At 39.4% G+C, this 19,027-nt stretch overlaps 1 protein-coding gene across 1 annotated transcript in view; it reads left to right on the plus strand.

Annotated features, from left to right (window-relative positions):
• LOC108756437 (junctophilin-1-like) overlaps window positions 1-16,721 on the plus strand; it is a 29,695-nt gene extending 12,974 nt beyond the window's left edge. The window contains exons 4-10 of the mRNA XM_018500250.1: window positions 10,341-10,636; window positions 10,729-10,896; window positions 11,149-12,243; window positions 12,961-13,169; window positions 13,429-13,566; window positions 14,092-14,395; window positions 15,941-16,721. Of these exons, the coding sequence (XP_018355752.1) occupies window positions 10,341-10,636; window positions 10,729-10,896; window positions 11,149-12,243; window positions 12,961-13,169; window positions 13,429-13,566; window positions 14,092-14,395; window positions 15,941-16,000 (2,270 nt within the window). The 3' untranslated portion in view covers window positions 16,001-16,721. The remainder of the gene's footprint in view (window positions 1-10,340; window positions 10,637-10,728; window positions 10,897-11,148; window positions 12,244-12,960; window positions 13,170-13,428; window positions 13,567-14,091; window positions 14,396-15,940) is intronic.
• The last annotated feature ends 2,306 nt before the right edge of the window (window positions 16,722-19,027 follow it).

A 19,027-nucleotide genomic window follows, 5' to 3' on the forward strand; every position in this document is an offset into this window, starting at 1 on the left:
GAGTGCCACTCGCCGCTGCGCAAGTCGTGCCCCACTCGATTATTTTTTTTTTATTCGAATAAAAAAATGTCTCTCCTTAAATCACATGGATAAGAACAGAAGGCGCGATAATTCGACAAGGCGTGATAATTCACAATCGCGCGCTTTCTGAAAGTTATTTTCTTCCGGAATAAATTATCTCCTCCATATGCGATCATTCTACCGGGTTTTAACCGTGAATTAACATACCTTCTTAATGACGCCTTTGAAAAATGTACGAGGTGTCTCGAGGCGTGTGCACGAACTGCCTCCCAGTTGATGAATGTCACCTCGTTGATGCCGTAAAGGAAAACAAACGTCGAGATTTATTGGCGTCGAGGAACGAGGATCAATGCACACGCAATTATTGTCCTTTAATTAAAGGAAAGATCCCAGAGCTGTAGGATATTTGTGGAAGCACAAGTATCACGTTTCGGTACACGGACGCTAAGCAAAGATAAGCAAGGTCACAGATATTTGACTTCATTTTCTTTACCGAGCCGCATCATATCGCTTTTTTTTTCTCGTGAGCTGTGTAAGAAAACACACATACTATACACATTTCGCAGGCTCACATTTCGTTTCCATAAACGATATCATCATTCGCACGATTTCACTGAAACGCCCTATGAATATGAATAACTGAAAGTAACGAATGATTCATCAAGCGACGAAGATCAGGATGGCGGAATGATCTTACCATTACGTTTTCACTGTTTCAATGTACTGTTAGAAATGTTTGTAAATTTACAATACCCCTACAATAAAAAAAATGCGCAGTGTAAATTTACAAATCTGACCATATAACGTTTTGCTGTAATTTCATAATATTTGTAAATTTACAATAGAAATTCATTGTAAATTTACAAAACTGGCGTGCATCCGTATTAGAGATTTGCATATATTTTACCACAAAATATTATTGTAATTTCACAATATAACTGTATAAAGTTATAGCACATTTTTGTTGGATAAAAACTTCCAACACTTTTGGAAGTTTAAAACAGAAATTTCTTGCAATGTACAGGTGGACTACTAGCTAGCATTGCTAAGAAAATAATTTATATAGACTAATTTTCTTTCCACAGTCCATTCACTCTTATTTCAAGACTATCTTAATTAAAGAATAACTCAAGATGCTAATACTGCTCCGTCATTGGCTTATGACATCTCAAAATTATACTGAGAAAAATATCTAATTGAAAATGAACAAACTCTACAAGATTATATCAATTAAAATTCCAGTTATCTCAACTAGAATTCTCATAGATTTAACCAAAAAATTCTGATTCGTCGAATTTTTAACCAAAATTTCAGTTAATTCGATCAAACATTCTTTTCAGTATACTTAAGACAATCTTAAATAGAAGAATTAACTGTAAACACTAGCCATAGATGCATTTTGATTTCCTTTTTTTTTTCACCTAATTATTATATAATAGCTTCTCGCAATTTATCTTAACGCCTTATTCGCTCATGCCTTTTACACGCGTACGCGCATATTCTCGTTTTAAGCATCTCGATCGAGTTAAAACACTTACCGAACGCCATTCCATTTCTCCCGTGGCACGTGGCCGAGGTATTTATTTATAAATACCGACGCCGACGCGTGCGCGTCGGTACAAGCGCGAGAACTTGGTGTCGATTGGAAAACGAGGAAAGAGGGTAGATATGCAACAACATATTGACGCTCCCTACCCGCGTCCCCGTCTTCAGCCCCTCGTATCAATCCCCAGACCCTCGTGTTTAATAGACTCCTTGAACCGTCCACGCCTTTCTGATAAATCGCCCGTGACTTAGCCGTACAATCTTACGATAGGATGCGCGCTTTCATCCTCGACAGCTTGCGTCGCACATGCGCGCGCGAAAGCTGCAGGAGTCACACCGGGGTACGACGGTGTCGCGAAATAATTTATGGGCCGATAATTATTTCGGAGAAATGTGGCGAGCGCCCGCGGCGAATCGCTCGTGCGGCAAGTCGCTCGAGTTCGCGCGACATCGTTGGAATTTAATTAGAGCGTAACGGAGAGAAAGACGTCGCCGCGCGAAAGGAAAAGAACGCCAGGAAAATAGATCGATATCGTGACTCGAGAACGCAAGCGATATCACGCTGCGACTCAATAAAAGAACGAATGTCCTGCGTCTACTACAAAACGTTTCCTCTTTCGAGTCGTAAAATGACGTAGAAACTTGGAGCGCTCTGACGGCCACTCTCCGTCGAGGCTCTTTCGCGATTATAAATTAATTAATGGATATAATCCTATTTTTGGTCAAAGTGGATTTTAATATTTAATAGAGGAGAAGGTAATGCTAATAGTCAGTGTAATAATATATAATGGGCTTAATATCTCCGCTATTAAATGGTGAATTCTAGCAATTACTTATGGAATTATTTGCTCGCTGTTATATATACAGTAAGACGCTAATATGCCAATACACAATATCCAGTGGACACAAAGTTACATGTAACGTACCCGTTAGTTGTAATTTCTCACTCAACAATATAACTGTAATACAACACACGTGTTATATTGTTACGTTACATGTAACTTGTGCTCACTAGATAGTCAGCATTTACAACGTATTTTTACTTTTACACACAACATTTTGAACCGTTTTTAAGATACATTTTACGTATATTTCTCAATTCTTCTTAAACTTGAATGTATTATAACACGAATGTGTGTTCTTTGTTATTTAACATTTCATTGGGCTGCTTACATTTCGAGTTATGCAAATTAAAACAGTAGTATGACATTTTGCTAATGTGGCCTTCTAAGTGTATTGATTACTGATGGTCTCTCTTTTTCGAAGTTTTTATATCGAAATAATTATTCCGTAAATCAATTACGTAGCTCTACTGTTAATCTACTATAATTTATATTACATAAATTTTTTTAGTACTGAGCAGTCTATGTGCTGAAGGAATTATGTGTACATACATACATTTGCATAATTTGAATACATCATATATTTTACTTTTTTATTAATTTTGTAATTCTTGTTTTCTTTAAACGAAACTAATTTTTTAAATCTATTTTTGTGGAAGGCCATATTACCACCCCTGTTTCTCTTCGAGCGATGCAGTGTCGCTACATTTTTATAAATAATGTCCTAAGTAATAAATATTTCATAACTTTGAGTCTAAAACCGATTGGATAACATGTTGGCAAATGTAATTGTTAACTTTTTAAATTCAAATATTGATTATTAACCAAACTATTGTTCAAAAAATAAATGGAGTGCAATAATACCTTCTTCTCTATTATTAAATGCAAATTTTTGCAAATGTATTATTTCAGTTTTACGAACTACATGCATAAGGTGTCGGTGCGCAGTTTACAAAACTGAAATAATATATTTGCACAAGTTTGCATTTAGTATTATTAAGCACTAATATCTGCTTTGACCAAAAATAGCATTATATCTATTAATCGATTTATTCTCGGCGATCTTAAAATAATTTCGATTTATAATTATTTCGCGGTTATAGTTTACAATATACATCGGCGGAGAAAGAGATAGTAACGGCAGTGGTGTCTATGCAATTCAGTTACATGACGCGAATCGTCCGATAGGTTGTCGCATAATTAAACACGACGCGTCATAAGTGACCAGGTTGTAATGGAAACGATGTCCCATTCTGCCTCGTATAAAAAAAAAAAGCGAGCGGAACAGAGAGAGGTGAACAATTTCGCGCGCGCGCGCACTTGTAACAGAAGGCCGTGTAATCTACCTTTTTTTGTCCCCTCCGGCTAAACGCTGCGAGCCGCAACCCTTTATGCAAATAGCAGCTGTATATGGGATATGGAGCTGTTAATATTACACCAGCGTGGGTTACCTTGATGAGCCGTTTTTACCCACTTCATACGGCTCGGCTGTTATTCCTGATTTTTCCTGGCGTCACACGCCTTACGTCACACGAGAATCCGCCACCGCTGGTTGCGTGCGAAAAAAAGGCCGTTGCGAATTTTAAATGGCGTTTAATTAATGTCAAGGATAGCCGTGAATCAGAAGGCAACAATGGATTAAAAACGGAATAATCGAGAGTTGTTATTACTGAAAAAAAAAAAGATGTTGTTCCAACAGCATTATTTTAATTGAAAATAATCTTATTGATTTGCGATAACAGTATTAATAAAACAATACAATTTCATTAAAATAAGAGCATGAAGTATTTGTTTCATTAATGGGGTGTTATTGTACAATAAAATTATTTTCAATTAAAATAATGTTGTTTATATAATTCGGTTTTTTTTTAGTGTAATTATTGAATATAAAAACGCAAGTCTGTCCGAATAGGTATCTATGATTAATCGAAAAAAACGAAAATTTTATCTATAACTAATCGTAAAACAAGAATTTTATCAAGCGCACTTTATGATTCGTAACGTGAGATTTATATTATGACTCGTAAATATGAGATTTAGGGGTCAGTTCTAAGCAGAATTGTAAAACGTAGGTTGTTCTCGTAAGATTTGTAAGAACTTACGATTATATATAACTTTATGTTTATAACTTTAATATTAATTCATCATGAAGGCTTCATAAGAGACCTTCAAGAAATAATAACAAAATCAAAGTACAATACTTACTCGTTAGGAGTTAATGCAAGAAACGATGCGTAATTTTTCTTTAAAACATTTAATTTTAAAACAATATTATATATGATTTCCGTATGTTCTGACTCCAGTTTGAGCTTTCGTCGGCGAAACATTAAATTGTATGTTGTAATTTCTTCCCTTTGGTTATAGAAATCCAAATTTGTTCATTCTGGATTCATAGCACGTACGCAAAGCAATAAACTTTGCAAAGTAAGATGCGGACGTCATGTGAGTTTTCTACTTGTAATATATCTACAATTTTAAAATTTAAGGCTCATCTACTATAGAAGTCGTAGACGGTCGTGGAATCTTAAGTAACCGACTGATTAATCGCAATTAAATATAAGAAGAATACTTGATTAAGATTGATCAATTTCCTACAATTTGAAACTACGATCGTCTACGACTTTTATATAGACAGAGCCTTTAATGTTTTTTGCTGATGAAGGCAAGCTGGAGTCCAAATGTACAAAAATATATATAATTGTCAAAAGTAAATGTTTTAAAGACAATTGCGTATCATTTTCTTCTTGCGTCCATTTTGTTTTTGTTATCATTTTATGCAATTTTTACAGATAGCTTTTTACTATCCGTAAGATTTACGAGAAATCATAGATATTATATTTACGAACGATCGTATATCTTACAGTACACGTAGAATTACCACTTCAGTGATAAGTTCTTTACAAGAACAGTTAGGATCCTTACGATTTTACCTAGAATTGATTCATCAGTTTTTTCGACAGCTCGTGGTGATATCGTGGTGAATACTCGGATAAGTTTCCCAATAAGACCGCGCGATAGAGAAAAAGTATGCCACTCTGTTATCGCAACGACGCTCGGCAACCCGATGCACAGCTATGTAATCATACATGCAGCACGCACGGCGCTCGGATCGAAGCCGCAGAGGACGCAACGACGCACGAATATTATAATCAATAAAAAAAGTAGCCTGCTGTTTCTCGAAACAAGCGGCTTTTGAGCAATATTAAGTGAAAATAGACCGATAAACGTGCGACGCAAATTAAGAGGATCATATTCGGTCAAGGCGAGTCTTACCGCTAAGTACCTAATGGATTTTAACCGACACGTACATTGTCCGGCGCGAATTACGCTATAAATGGCCAGCGTAAAACGGAAGTGCACGGTTCTTGCTCTATATTTCTTGTGCGCCTCATTCATCCGATCGATCGCGAAAGAAAGAAGGAGACGGCAGTTTTTGTAACATTAATCGCGCCTATACATAGTAAAATTCTTGATGATAAAGTTTAAGTCGTCGAGTTTCAAAAAGCCTCGGAAGTCTCTCCACTTTTCGGTACGACAGTCTTGCACGGCAACGTAAAAAAACAGATAGATATAAATTACAGATAAAGATATCCCCTCTGTGATATTTCCTTTTTTCCTTTTCCTTTTATAAGGACACGTGTTTCCTAGAATTTTTACCCACCCTCCCCAGACAGAGACGCGTAACTGAAAAGACAGTTCGGACGACCTGTTAGGGTGGTTTGCGACAATCTGGTGGAGGCTGCGGACCGAAATACGCTCGCACGGCCAATTCTCACCAATACCGAGATGCGTTCCGATGCACGTGCAATCAACCACCACCTCGGAAGATGGCCGTGCTATTTCAGGCAGACTAGCCAGTGCCATGTAGCGAATCAGGACCGTACTGCACATTTAGTTCACCCCTCCAGAGATTGTTCTTTTGCGGCCGTTCTATCTCGATCTTAATTCATCAACGGAACATCATCTGCAGCTATATATGACTCTCGGTGTTTTAAAAAGAAAGCAAAAGCATTATCATCAGATAATGGCCAGCAAGCGCTGACGATAAATTTCGAAACGTTCAAGTTTGACGATTATCTTCCACGATATCGACGGGCAGAAACCGCGTTCCGGTTAGATTAAAGGCTCCCATTTCGTGCTCCCTACACGATAGATATATGCCAGGATGACCCCCTCCCCCTCCCCCTATTCCGTGTTAAACTCGTTCTACGTTAAATCCGACTTGCGCTACCAGTAGTTCGCCGGGAAATGAAATTTGTGAAGACTATCGATCGTCCCATGCGCAAGCAGAGAAGCAAATGCACAAAAGAAAAAGCAACGTCTTGCTTCACAAAATAATGCGTTATTCAAATGTATGTAAATAGACATCGTTAAGTATTTGTACATCGATCCGATATGGTATCCGATTCATAATTTATTTGCACGAGATTGATCCAATCGAGGTGAACTTTTTCGACGATTCCCATCGCCGGAGGATAATTAGTGCGAATTAAGTTACGAAGTTACTTGCTTATTGAACGATTCGTGACTAGAACACTGTCGAAAGTCGCAGCGTAGATTAGCAGGACGTAGATTAGAAGCTCGATAATAATTAATCTGGGTCGTTGCTGACGGGATACGCGAATCGATATAGCGATCCACTTTTCCGCGTGCTATGTAATGCTATTCGGTTAATGTCTCCATGGAATTTGACGGCGGCTTAAGCTACGTCTATTTAAAATTCGTTAAAGCCTCAAGGGTCACAGGGACTTTTCATGCTAGATTGTCTCCACGCGACTGACAACCCGAACTGACCTCGATAACGCAGGCACTCTGCGCAAAGTGGACGTCTTCTAAATCGATCCATAGATTTGTGCAGCGAGCTTAAAATCATAAATCTTTTGGATAAAGAAGAGGAGGAGAAAGGAAGGGAGAGAGAAACGCTTCCAACTGTGCCAGGACAAACTCTCTCTCTCGAGAGAGAGAGAGCTCTTGAAGAAAATATCACTGCAGAGTCGCCATCATGTTAATACATATAAACAAATGTATGTACCAGAATCGGGGAGCTTTACTTTCTCCGTTACTTTTTTTGTAATAAATGACGTTGCAATCTTTTATAACTAAACGCTAAGGTTGGAAAAGTCGACCTTTGCAAAAGTCAACCTTAGCATAACCTGTTTAATACATAATAAGTGTTTAATTATAAGAAAATTGTAACATCATCATCAAATTGTTTATTGTAAAAAGTAACGGACAGAGTAACGCTTTCCAACTCTGACATAGGAATACTAAAATCAAAAACTACCCTAAGGAAAACATCAAGTCAGCAGAAAGTCAAAATGATCTTATTTTGACGATATGAAAGTCGAAACAATAATTTTTTGTTACAAGATTTGATTGTTTATTGATGTTACGGATTAAAATAAAGTCATTTTGATCTTTTGTTGAATTAGTGTGTTCCTTGGGTGATAGTAGACGCGATATATATATATAGGATTTATTATGCTTATCCCAGTGATAGATAATCGGAGGTGAAAGGGAAGAAAAAGTAACTGAGTAACTTATAACTCTCTTTGAAAAAATGAAGAAATAACTTCCCTAATTGGCGATCTCTTTCGCGTCGTAAGAACAATTCAAGGCGTAGACATGCAACGCGCGTTGCCAATCTTTCTGAGAAAATCGCCGTAGTAAAAACTCATTACCCCGGTTTGATACAACCGAAGCAGCTCGTAATAAGCAGCAGAAAGATTTCGCTGTCGTGAATAGTCGGGGAGTGTAATATTTAAACATTCACACGCGCACACGTGCCCGCGTACTTTTCACGACGGTATGCAGTTCGCGGGCGTACCTAAAAATTAATTGAAAACGTGCGGTATACATTGGGACTGGCACCGTCGCCGCCGCGACGGCAATTTCGAGGGTTCGTATACATTGGGCGTCTTGTGTGAACGCCGGGAACCGCCGCGTGACCCACTTGCTTAAACGCTAGCGAAATAATATTCCGTCGTTGCGAAGAGGGGAGACGCCTGGCGTCGCCATATATAGGGTATCCCGTGTCGACGTCGTGTGTCTGCTAATGACAGATTTCTTGACGAATTGAATTTTCGTGAGATTTCGCAAAGCAAAAATTTGATCGAAGACCTCCTCGTCGCAGGTGTCGAGTCTTTTCAATTTTCGATATTAATTCGATGTCAATTTTGATTTTTCAATGTTAATCTCAGGAGTGAATTTTCAATGCCTCGTTTAATATTGTTTTTACATTATATTATATATATTACATTTTTTTTTATATACAATATTATATTTTTATATTTTTATAAATTCAATTATTGAATTGAAAATCAAAATGATTGCATTAAATGGGACGATTAATCGAGAAAAAAAACCTAAGCGTTTTCGTTAATATTCATTATTTATGTTTTTAACATGTCCAATATATACATCAATAATCTTTAACAAATCAAGAATTATAGACGAGAAAAATGATCAAATTAAAAAAAAAATCGAGCTGTTAATAAATAACAACGAATAAGTAACAACAAGGCTGCAATTGTGTCAGAGAACTGAGAAGAAAAGCGTGATGCGTCCCGTTCCAGTGCAACGAAACGTTGACGCGTCTCGTCGTCACGATGCATACGACTTGGTTTGCATGCCAATAAACGTCGTCGGCCGAAACTTTTCGCTGCGACCGCAATACTCCTCCAGGACGCCGAGCTATTCAACGCAGAATAGAATAATACTCTTTCGAATGAACGGTCCGCGCTCGCAATGCCCGAGTAGCTTGCTATTGATACGATCTGACGGTGACTTAAAAAGCTGCAAGCAACAATACGTAATATTTGATGACTATTAAAAAATACAAACTACGTAGATCACGAAAATAACATCATTTACTTCGCGGAAAGAATTACGCATCCTCCGCACTGCGGTCTTTCATACAATTGGAATCCGCGTCCAACTTCTCGGGTTTTTTTTTCATCGATTTGGAATTCGGACGTTCTGCGAAAAAGCCCGCGTAACTGGACGCATTCCATCCCTAAGCGGGGCGCGCGTAACTCGCCTCGTATACGTCGTGACTCACGCGAAACATTTTGAAACACGGTCACGTTTTGGCAAAAACAATACATCTTATTGCCGAGTGTAGGCAACCCCGGGAATTTGTCGTAATCTAACTGACGTGTCACTTCCGATTTCTAATGCCGACATAGTTGTCGCATATCTTTCCTCCTCCTTCACTCAATTATTCCCAAAAAAGTTAAAGTCACTAGGTTTATAAAGTACCGCAAACTCTCCATCATTTTTGGCTCGAAGACACGACGATGTTCGAACCTATGTATAATATATTTCTATTTGTATTTATAAGTTACACGGTGTGTATAATGTATATACGTACGCTATTCGACGTCACTTTGGCTTAGGAATAAAAAAATCTCATTACGGGACTTCATTAATTCAGTGACTTTACAAAAGAGTCTTACAAAAGTGTCCTCTCTATCACCAGTGAACAATCACTATTCGATTATAACGATCAACTGTTCAACGATTTAATTATTATTAGTGCGAAAGATTTTGTTAAATCCGTAAAGATAAAGTTTAAAACAAAGTTACAGCGGAGTCAAAGCGAAATCATAGTACACTAACTTCAATAGACTCTTCTTTTATCTAAAAGAAAAAAAGAAATTTTTTTCGAAGAATTCCGGATTTCCAACTTGTTTAATACAGAATTTAACAGAAAGACTCAGATAGAAAGATAAAAACTTTTGCCTCAACGTAATACTTGAAACTCTCGAAATAAAGTATATTGAATCACGTGAAGAGATTTATATGTTAAACTCTAAAAAAAAATAATTTCATCAGCTCTAATGAATCGAGGTGGCGTGTAATTCGCTGATGGAACGTCCCGCCTCCAACTCCTGTTTCTATTTCTGTTGCGTTACATGGATAATCTTGTAGGTACTTATCAAGGCCAATGGCTCCGCGGCATGCGGCATGGTTACGGGGTGAGGGCGAGCGCGCCGTTTGGTTTGGCCAGCCACTACAAACCTCCGAAGCAAGTAAGAGCGTCCTTGACGTCGTTGAGGAGCGCCGACGGAGGACCAGCGGTCGCTCCAACGCCGGAACCTACCGACAGAAGGGATCGACGTGTGGACGACAGCCGAGGTGGATTCGTCCTGAAAGCCAGGAGCGACGATCCACCGGCTCGGAGAAAGAGCCTCACCGAAAAGTCCCTGAAAAAGGGCATTCTCTCGGTAAGGCGCACCCTCCTCTCGCGAAGGAACGAAAAACTGATAATGAGACTTTTCTTTAACAGAAATTATCTTGAAGAATATTCTGTCGATAGGGTCTTAAGATACGAAAGCAGAGGAGCACGGGAGATTTGGAGAAACGTGGTACCGGTGGTAGTATCAGAAGTAATGCCAGCTCAGCGTCGTGGATGTCGACCGAGAGCTCGCAAAGTCAAGCCTCGGCGTCGGTTCACACAGACAGCAATGCGTCCTTTGTCATCGAGGTGGGTCACGACATTTGTGTTCCTCAGTTTCCTCGCGACTCGACAAACCTCTAATCGGATTTTAATTTCGTTTCTGCGCGATCGTTAAATCCGCTTATTCTGATCGTATCAAGAGATGCGAATAACGTTAATACTAGTAACTTGTAGCATAAATGTGGTACGTATCCTTGTAGCGTATGGATTTAAAACTAAAAAGAAATAAAATAATTAGCAAAACGTAGTTAATAATAATCGCATGATGTTGATTCGCAGGACGAACAGATGGACGCGTCGGTAACTGAGACGTACTTGGGCGAATGGAAGAACGACAAGAGGACCGGCTTCGGCATATCCGAGAGAAGCGACGGGTTGCGATATGAAGGCGAATGGTTCAACAATCGCAAATATGGCTACGGTGTCACCACGTTCCGTGACGGCAGCAAGGAGGAAGGAAAGTACAAGAACAACGTGCTTATCACTAGCCAGAAAAAGAAGCATCTCTTCCTAATCAGGTCCGCGAAATTCCGTGAAAGGATAGAGGCGGCAGTGAGCGCAGCTCAGCGGGCGAGCAAGATCGCTCTGCAAAAAGCCGATATCGCTATCTCTAGGACGGCAACGGCGCGAGGTAAAGCGGAATTGGCCGACATCGCCGCCGAGCACGCCAGAGAGGATTCCGAACTAGCGCAACAAACGGCGAGGCAGTTCGCGCCAGACTTCCGACAGCCGGGCTTAGAAAGGTTACGGAACAGGGAGATACCCAAGTACGTCCCGCCGCCACAGGATTCCATGCCGGGTAAGAGTATCCTGCATAAGACAGCCAGCGTGGACCAACCCAGCGGCGCCACGCCGATCAAGAGCGCCACGATTGACTCCGCAACGACGGCGATAACGACGTCGACGAACGCGACGCCAGCATCCGCAGCGAACAACACCGTCAGCAATGTGATGCAATCGATACGTAGGACCAGTGTGAAGCCTCTGCCGCAGAATCAGCTGCCTATGCAAAACCAGATACCGAATCAGATACCGCTGGTGAACCAGGCATCCATGAATCAATTGAACACTCAACAGACCTCGCTGATCGGTCAGAATCCGTATCAACAGTATCCGTATCAGCAGCAAAACATGACGCAAAACCCGGTCCCGACAAGCCAGTACTCGAACAGTATACCGAACCAGTATCAACCGAATCAATACAGCCAGCAGCACCACCAGTTCGTCCAGAACAATCCGTACCAGACGCAGTATCAACTGACTAATCCATCTCAGGTTGAGCAACAATACTCCGATTATCAGCAACAACAGCAACAACAGCAACCAATCGGATTGCACGATTTCCAAAATTTGCAGGCTTATCCCACTCAGCAGGTGACTCCGGTAGCAATATGGCTCTTCTTGGTCTTTCTTGGCTTCCACGCACACAGCTTTCCACGCGCGATAATTCAATTTACTGATTACGATTTACCGAGCGCTTTCGTACGCCTATGGCAATTTCTCTGTGTGTATGTGTTTTTTTTCCTTTTTTCTTTTTTTTTTTAGATCTCGCAACGTTTATGTATAATTCAATGACATTCGCCCAAATAAATCAAGTTGGTTGGCGCAGTTTTATGGTATAAGAAACTCAATGAGTCGTTTCTATACATGCGAGTTTAGTTTCATCGATAAATTTAACATGCGTTTAACAATAGCTATACTAATGACTAATTATCGACAGACGTTTAATTATATTCCTTTATCATATTTTTTATTCCGAATAATGATAATTAGTTCAATTGCGAGTAACATTCTTAATTTTTGTTGAAAATTAATGGATTCAGCAACCAAGTAGGAAGCCATTGCTTCTTCTCTTGAAGTGTATAAATTAATCGTCATATCGATGAGCCTGCAAAATTTTGGTAACCTCTAATAACGAACCTCTAATATCGAACAAATACAAGATCTTTCGACATCAGTATCGCTTATCTCATAAATGTAAATAAAAATATTAGATATGTTTGAGTAACATTTTGAAATATGATTCAGCCATGTATTTGTGCGGCTTGTGATTAAAAGTATTGATTGGATGACAACGTGAAATAATTTCAGACTGTACTACCCAATCAATATGGGCCTGGCCAGATGAATCAGTACAATTCACAGCCAATGTACGCACAACAAACGCACCCGTCGCAATACCAGCCTGATAACATCATGGATGCAGCGAGACCGCCGAGCTCCACGAGTTTACGAAGAAATAGCAGAGTCTTGAGTCCTCAGGATCGACCTGGCATTATTGGTCAAACGCTAAACGACAGGTCCGACGTGCTCTTTTTATACAACTATACATATACATACAGGAATTTAAAAAGATGTGATTTGATATTTTTAAGAAATTTTCTATATTATAATACTTTTATACAACTGCATCGCAGCTCTGTGGAATCATATTTAAGACGAATCGTGATTGCACAAAGTAAAATATTTTTTACAGATTTCACACTTTCTTTAGATTGTCGTTCGACATTATAATTACATTACAAGTTTTCAAGATTTTAAGCGATTAATGTATTGTAGGCTGGATCATTACAAGAGACCACCTAGTCGCGACAGTTCTGTAGATCGTTATGCCAGAGCGCATTCCCGGTTAACTGGATCGAGACAACCATCCGTCGACAAAACCATATCGAACCCACCTCCGGAGATGCTCGACAGGTGAATAACATCTAAATCGACATATATCGATTGACATTCGAAAGTATTTATTTTTGTTTACCACCTGAGATCGTATATGTATCGTAATTCAGAGAAAAATCTAAACTAAAGCCTGCAGTGCTTGTTTTCCTGCTGGATTTTCCTTGCGTTTTGATAAATTACTAGAAATTCTGCCTTCTGTGTGTGGTGTAATTCTATAATAATTTAGTAAAACGCAAACAATCCAGCAGCAAAAAACAAGCATCAAACAAACAGTAAGCTTTAGAGCCGCAAGCTTTAGAGTTGCATTCAGAAATTTGTAGAGTATCATAAAGGCAGTGGCACACAAAAAATCTCTATCATTTTGGATTCGCTACTACTAACGATATTGCCTTACGTTCTCTATCGTTGACCAATTTCCTTACGTCTTGCCACCTTACATTTTTCTGTGCGCCATGGGCATTTAAATCTTTTACCATGGACGTTTAAATCTTTTTGTAGAACTATCTCTTAGTTCTTTGAAACCAATAATTTTACAATCGGCAGATCGACGAGAGCTCCAAGCGCGATAAGAGGAGGGACGCCGCTGAATGGTTCCGTGATAGGCAGCGGCGCCGCGACGCCGACATACGCCGCGCCAACTCCTAACCAGTTTGAGGGGGCTCTCATAAAAAATCGTAGTCTTGGACAAGACATTCTGCCGAGTCCTGGACAGCCTAAGCGCACCGAGAGCCTTTACATGGCTCGCGGACAGCCCGGCGGCGGTGGCGGTGGCGGTGGCGGTGGCGGTGGTGGTGGTGGTGGTGGTGGAGGCGGCGGCGGCGGTGGTGGTGGTGGTATTGTGCCGAAGGTGAGTCCTTATTTTCTTACATATATTTGTTCTTTTTAACCATTTGTATATACATATACATATATATGTGTATATGTACATATAAACAAAACCTTCGCCATATGCATATATATATATATATATATATGTGTGTGTGTGTGTGTGTGCACCCATACATTCGTCTTGTACACCGAGGACGTCTTGGCACTTACATTAGCCACCACGAAAAAGAATTTTCGAACGTGCCGATTCTACAGATATCTGTTCTACAGAACTCTGCAGATATACTGATAATTCTCATCCTTCAATTTATTGTGATTGAGTGTTGTTTTAATATTCATAGAGGATATATTGACGATCCGAGTCAGATAGAAATTTCCATAGAGGATTCTGACATCTCGTGCATTGACGTCATCGGACAGGCAGCATTTTTAAATTATATTCATTCTATGTAAATATTATTATTCATTATATTTCTACCGTGTGTTGTATCGACATTTCACGAGAGTTAATGCCACTATAGCTATCTTTCCGATACGATTTTTCGCTGCTTATTCACTTGGAGCGAATCGCGACGTTCATTTTTTGAATGAATTTAAATTTTCCATTCGGACGTGAAATTTTGATGTCGATTTCTCGTGAATGACAAAGATTTGAGGAAATATAATGTAATTTGACAATTTATTTGGCGTTCACTCTGCCAAGAAACGAAACGAGATATCTCTTTCCAAGACCAACTTCGGAAATAACTTCGACGGTCATTGTACGTTAAAACAAAATAACAATCGTTTGACATTACGTTGATTTCCAAGAAGAATATCGCACGTACAAGTCGAACGATATTAGATTTAAATTTTTCTCGCAGCAGAAAACGACTAATAGAATATTTTACAGAATTAATAGAATTGGTCTACGCTGTTTTTTCAAAGTCCAATTAAAAGTCAATCTTTTAAATGTTTCTCGTTTCATATTATTCGAAAATTTTGATGAAACGATTCTCAGCCAGAAATAATTGGCTGATCAACGTTGAATCGATACTGATTCAACGTTGATCGATCATTCGAAAGAAAATTGCCATAAATTCTGAATAATAATCTCCGTCCATTTATGAATAATAATCACGCGAGTGATTACTCATAATGACCATCGGTTTTATTATACTGTATATAATCTTCCAATGACTAGAAATTATCATCAAAGTAACATCGAAAATACGTTTTATTAGTTTCACATTATCATTCTGCTGCGAGAATTCCATATTAACGATTCCGGAACTATTTTCATAAGCCCGAGTATCATCTCGCCCTATGTTTAAACTTGTATTCTTTTATTGCGATATATTTCTTGCACCTCGCCTGCGTTCTCGACGCACCCCATTTTCTCCCCGTTTTTCCTCTCGTTCAGATTTTTCTCACCATATTCGCCTCTCTTATTATCTAGTTTACCTTACCTATCTGTATCTCTTCTCTTCTCTGTCTCTCTCTCTCTCTCTTTCTCTCTCTCTCTATTTGTCTCTCTGTGTAACTGTGTGGCGTTTTGTGCTGTGTTCTGTGCATGCCATCCCAGGAAGCAGGCCGGACGGTCCCCGCCTTCGCCGCAACGTCAAAGGGCCGCGCAACCCTATAAGTATAAGTATAAAATATGTATACAGAGCGATGTTATGTAATAGCGGTTGGCAAGGAAGCGCAGCTTTCGATAGGCTCACGTTGCATTTCGAGCCGAATCGGAAATCTAAGAAATCACGATTCGCGCAACCCCCCCCCGCCCCCGACATTCCGCCGTTTCCGCCCAACTCACCTCGGCATTAAATATTTCAGAACGAATTAAGTTCCGATAACGAATCTTGTCTCGGGGTAGTTTTGAACGCGCGCATTGACGATATTTTTCTATGAATTTACGAATCTCTCTGCATCGTCCGATATTACCTTAACTAACGGAGAGACGCGATTGCGCGGCTTGAACACGCTGTGTCCGAATAATTAATTATGTTAATGCAGCTGTCGAAGCAGGCTCGCGAGCAGAACCGACTTGTTCGGTTCCGGTCGGACTGGTTGAATTTTCGCAGTTTACGCACGTTCACTTGATATACATTGAAAAATGTGAGGTAGGTTTCCAGAGCGGGGCCTTATATGAAAATGAGAGAATTTTCTAGTAACGAACATTTTTTCGTGAAAAATTTTGGTGCTATGTTATGGGACGTAACGCTTAATGGAAGAGACATTTGTACCTGGTATAGATTGCTATTAGCTGTTAACTTCGCCGCGGTGTCGAACAATAAAGACGCTCATTAATAGAATCGCGGCTGAAGGAAGCGCATTTGAAATGAGCAATGCATATTTATGGGAGACCGACTTATATTTCTATGGGAACACTGCGAGCCTAGTGAGTGATACGATTTGTTCACTCACGCGAACAATCTAGAATTATTGTTGTCAATTTTTGATCATCAGCGTTAATCCTGGAATAAATCCGTTTCGTATCAACGTTTGGCAATAACGATTAATACTTGGCTATTGCGCAATGAATTGGAGGGAAGATAGCACGTCCCGTTTAATCCGTTGGAACTGATAATCAGAGCGTGCATTTATTTCAGGATTAAATAAATGATGGTTAAAGCGTAGTCGACAAGAAATGGTAGAGCTTAAATATTTTCGAGGTATCTTAGATCGTGTTTCGTCTTGGTCATGAAAGAAGATTGCTGTCGTCAGGCAACGCTATTGAGAAACGGAATTATACGCTAAAGAGGATTAGCAGATTTCGCAAACCGCGCTTGAAAAGCGCCAATTTGGCAACGACCATCAATTCGCCTCGTTGTATCAATTCGAGATACGATCTATTATGCTCATTGGGTAACATGCGAGATAGCCGACGGACCAGTTCAACGAACAATAAATGTAACACTACATGTACAGTTCCTTTCAGCAAGAGAGAAGAAGCAACTAAATGCCCTCCGATTTTTATTTTTTCTGCTCGGTCACGCTATGGTCAAATAAGATTATTAATACGCGCATCTCAGATAAAAAAACGCGAGTGCATAAAATATCTTTACGAGCATAAACGGAAGTGTCTGTGTATATGTACGATATATGTATATGTATAGATATTTGCACAGAAAAGATTATGCTAAAGCGGAGTAATATAATGCGAGTTGGCTCTCCACTTTGTAAAAACGATAGAAAAAATGAAACGAAATCCTTGTTCGCGCACAATTATTCTACATTATATGTGACATTCCGTTTCTCTCTCTCTCTCTCTCTCTCTCTCTCTCTCTCTCTCTTGAGAATAGCTACTCGAATTAAGAATTAGGCAATCTACGTTAATTGCATGCGCACACATATATGAATATAAACTCGTGCGCGGAGCTTAGCTAAAGCTGGCGCACGCTTATTACGTCCATTAACCGCTAATTAACGGACTTCGGAAGGTAAGCCTAGCGCGTGGCGTGGAGGCGGGGACCATATTTTTGCTCTTCCATTCTATTTTAATCCTCTTCAATCATATTTTTAAGTCTTTTTCGACCCTTCTTCCGAGCCCTCTCTCTCGCTAGCCACCTCTCCTAGATTATTTGCCTAGATTATTCGCCTAGATTACTCGACCACTCAATCTGTACTCTCAGATATGCTCTAGTTGAATTTTGCCATGCTGTGTTCGAGCTCATAACTCAAATGGTCTTATATTTAATTTATCAAATATTAGTATTGCTATCACAGAGAGGGGTAACTGCTAATTATTATCACTTGTCGAGATTGCAAATGTACGAGCTTTACGAGAGATTCATTTATCTACCACCTCCACGCCGCTTCTTTTTTCTGTTTTCTGGTTGGAAACCGTTGTTTTTCTAACGCATGCTTGTCGTGAATTCGAGTCCACATATTTGGCGCCATATGTGCGTAGATAGAAAGTTGTTAAAATGAAAGTAAAATCGTGAGGGAGACGTTCGATACGAAACGAGCCTTAAGCACGCAGGAGTCTAATTAAATCTACGATGTTAGTCGCCGTTGCCGATATACATATATATATATATATATATGTGTGTGTGTATATATATATATATATATACGGACGTTATATTGTAGTACAATACTTGTTTCACGCACATCGCGCACGCATAAGAATCATCGCGTAGAATAATTTGCCGGCCACTGTTAACGCGAAGGGAAAGATATGTGCGAAATGCGAAAGCTTATTTTATATACTGAGAAATAAGCGCTCTGAAGAAGAAAGAGAAACTGGAAACGCGAGTTTTAGAACCGTCTGTGTCAAATATATTTATACGCTAACGATTCTTCATACAGGAAAAACGTCCAGATTACAGACGTTGGAATATGTTCCGTGTAAATAAGGCTAATATTCGAATTTATGAGCAGATGATATGGCGAAATTATGTATGATAATAAGATTAAGAGCAGACCTTTAACGATCGAATTTGCCAATGATACCTGTAACTGTGAGCCTAATTCTTAAATGGTCTATATAATCGGAGTATAAAATTCTAATTGATAGAAATTATATTGATCGCACAAACAAAATATTACTCTTTGAAGATTTTAATTAAACTATGAAGGAATATTCACTATATTTTCATACAGGACCGATTTAATGATATTTAATATATCTGTGTTAACACCTTAAGTCACAAATCATGGTTTCGAC

Source organism: Trachymyrmex septentrionalis, unplaced genomic scaffold (assembly GCF_001594115.1).
Source record: "Trachymyrmex septentrionalis isolate Tsep2-gDNA-1 unplaced genomic scaffold, Tsep1.0 scaffold127, whole genome shotgun sequence".
NCBI classification, from domain to species: Eukaryota; Metazoa; Arthropoda; class Insecta; order Hymenoptera; family Formicidae; genus Trachymyrmex; species Trachymyrmex septentrionalis.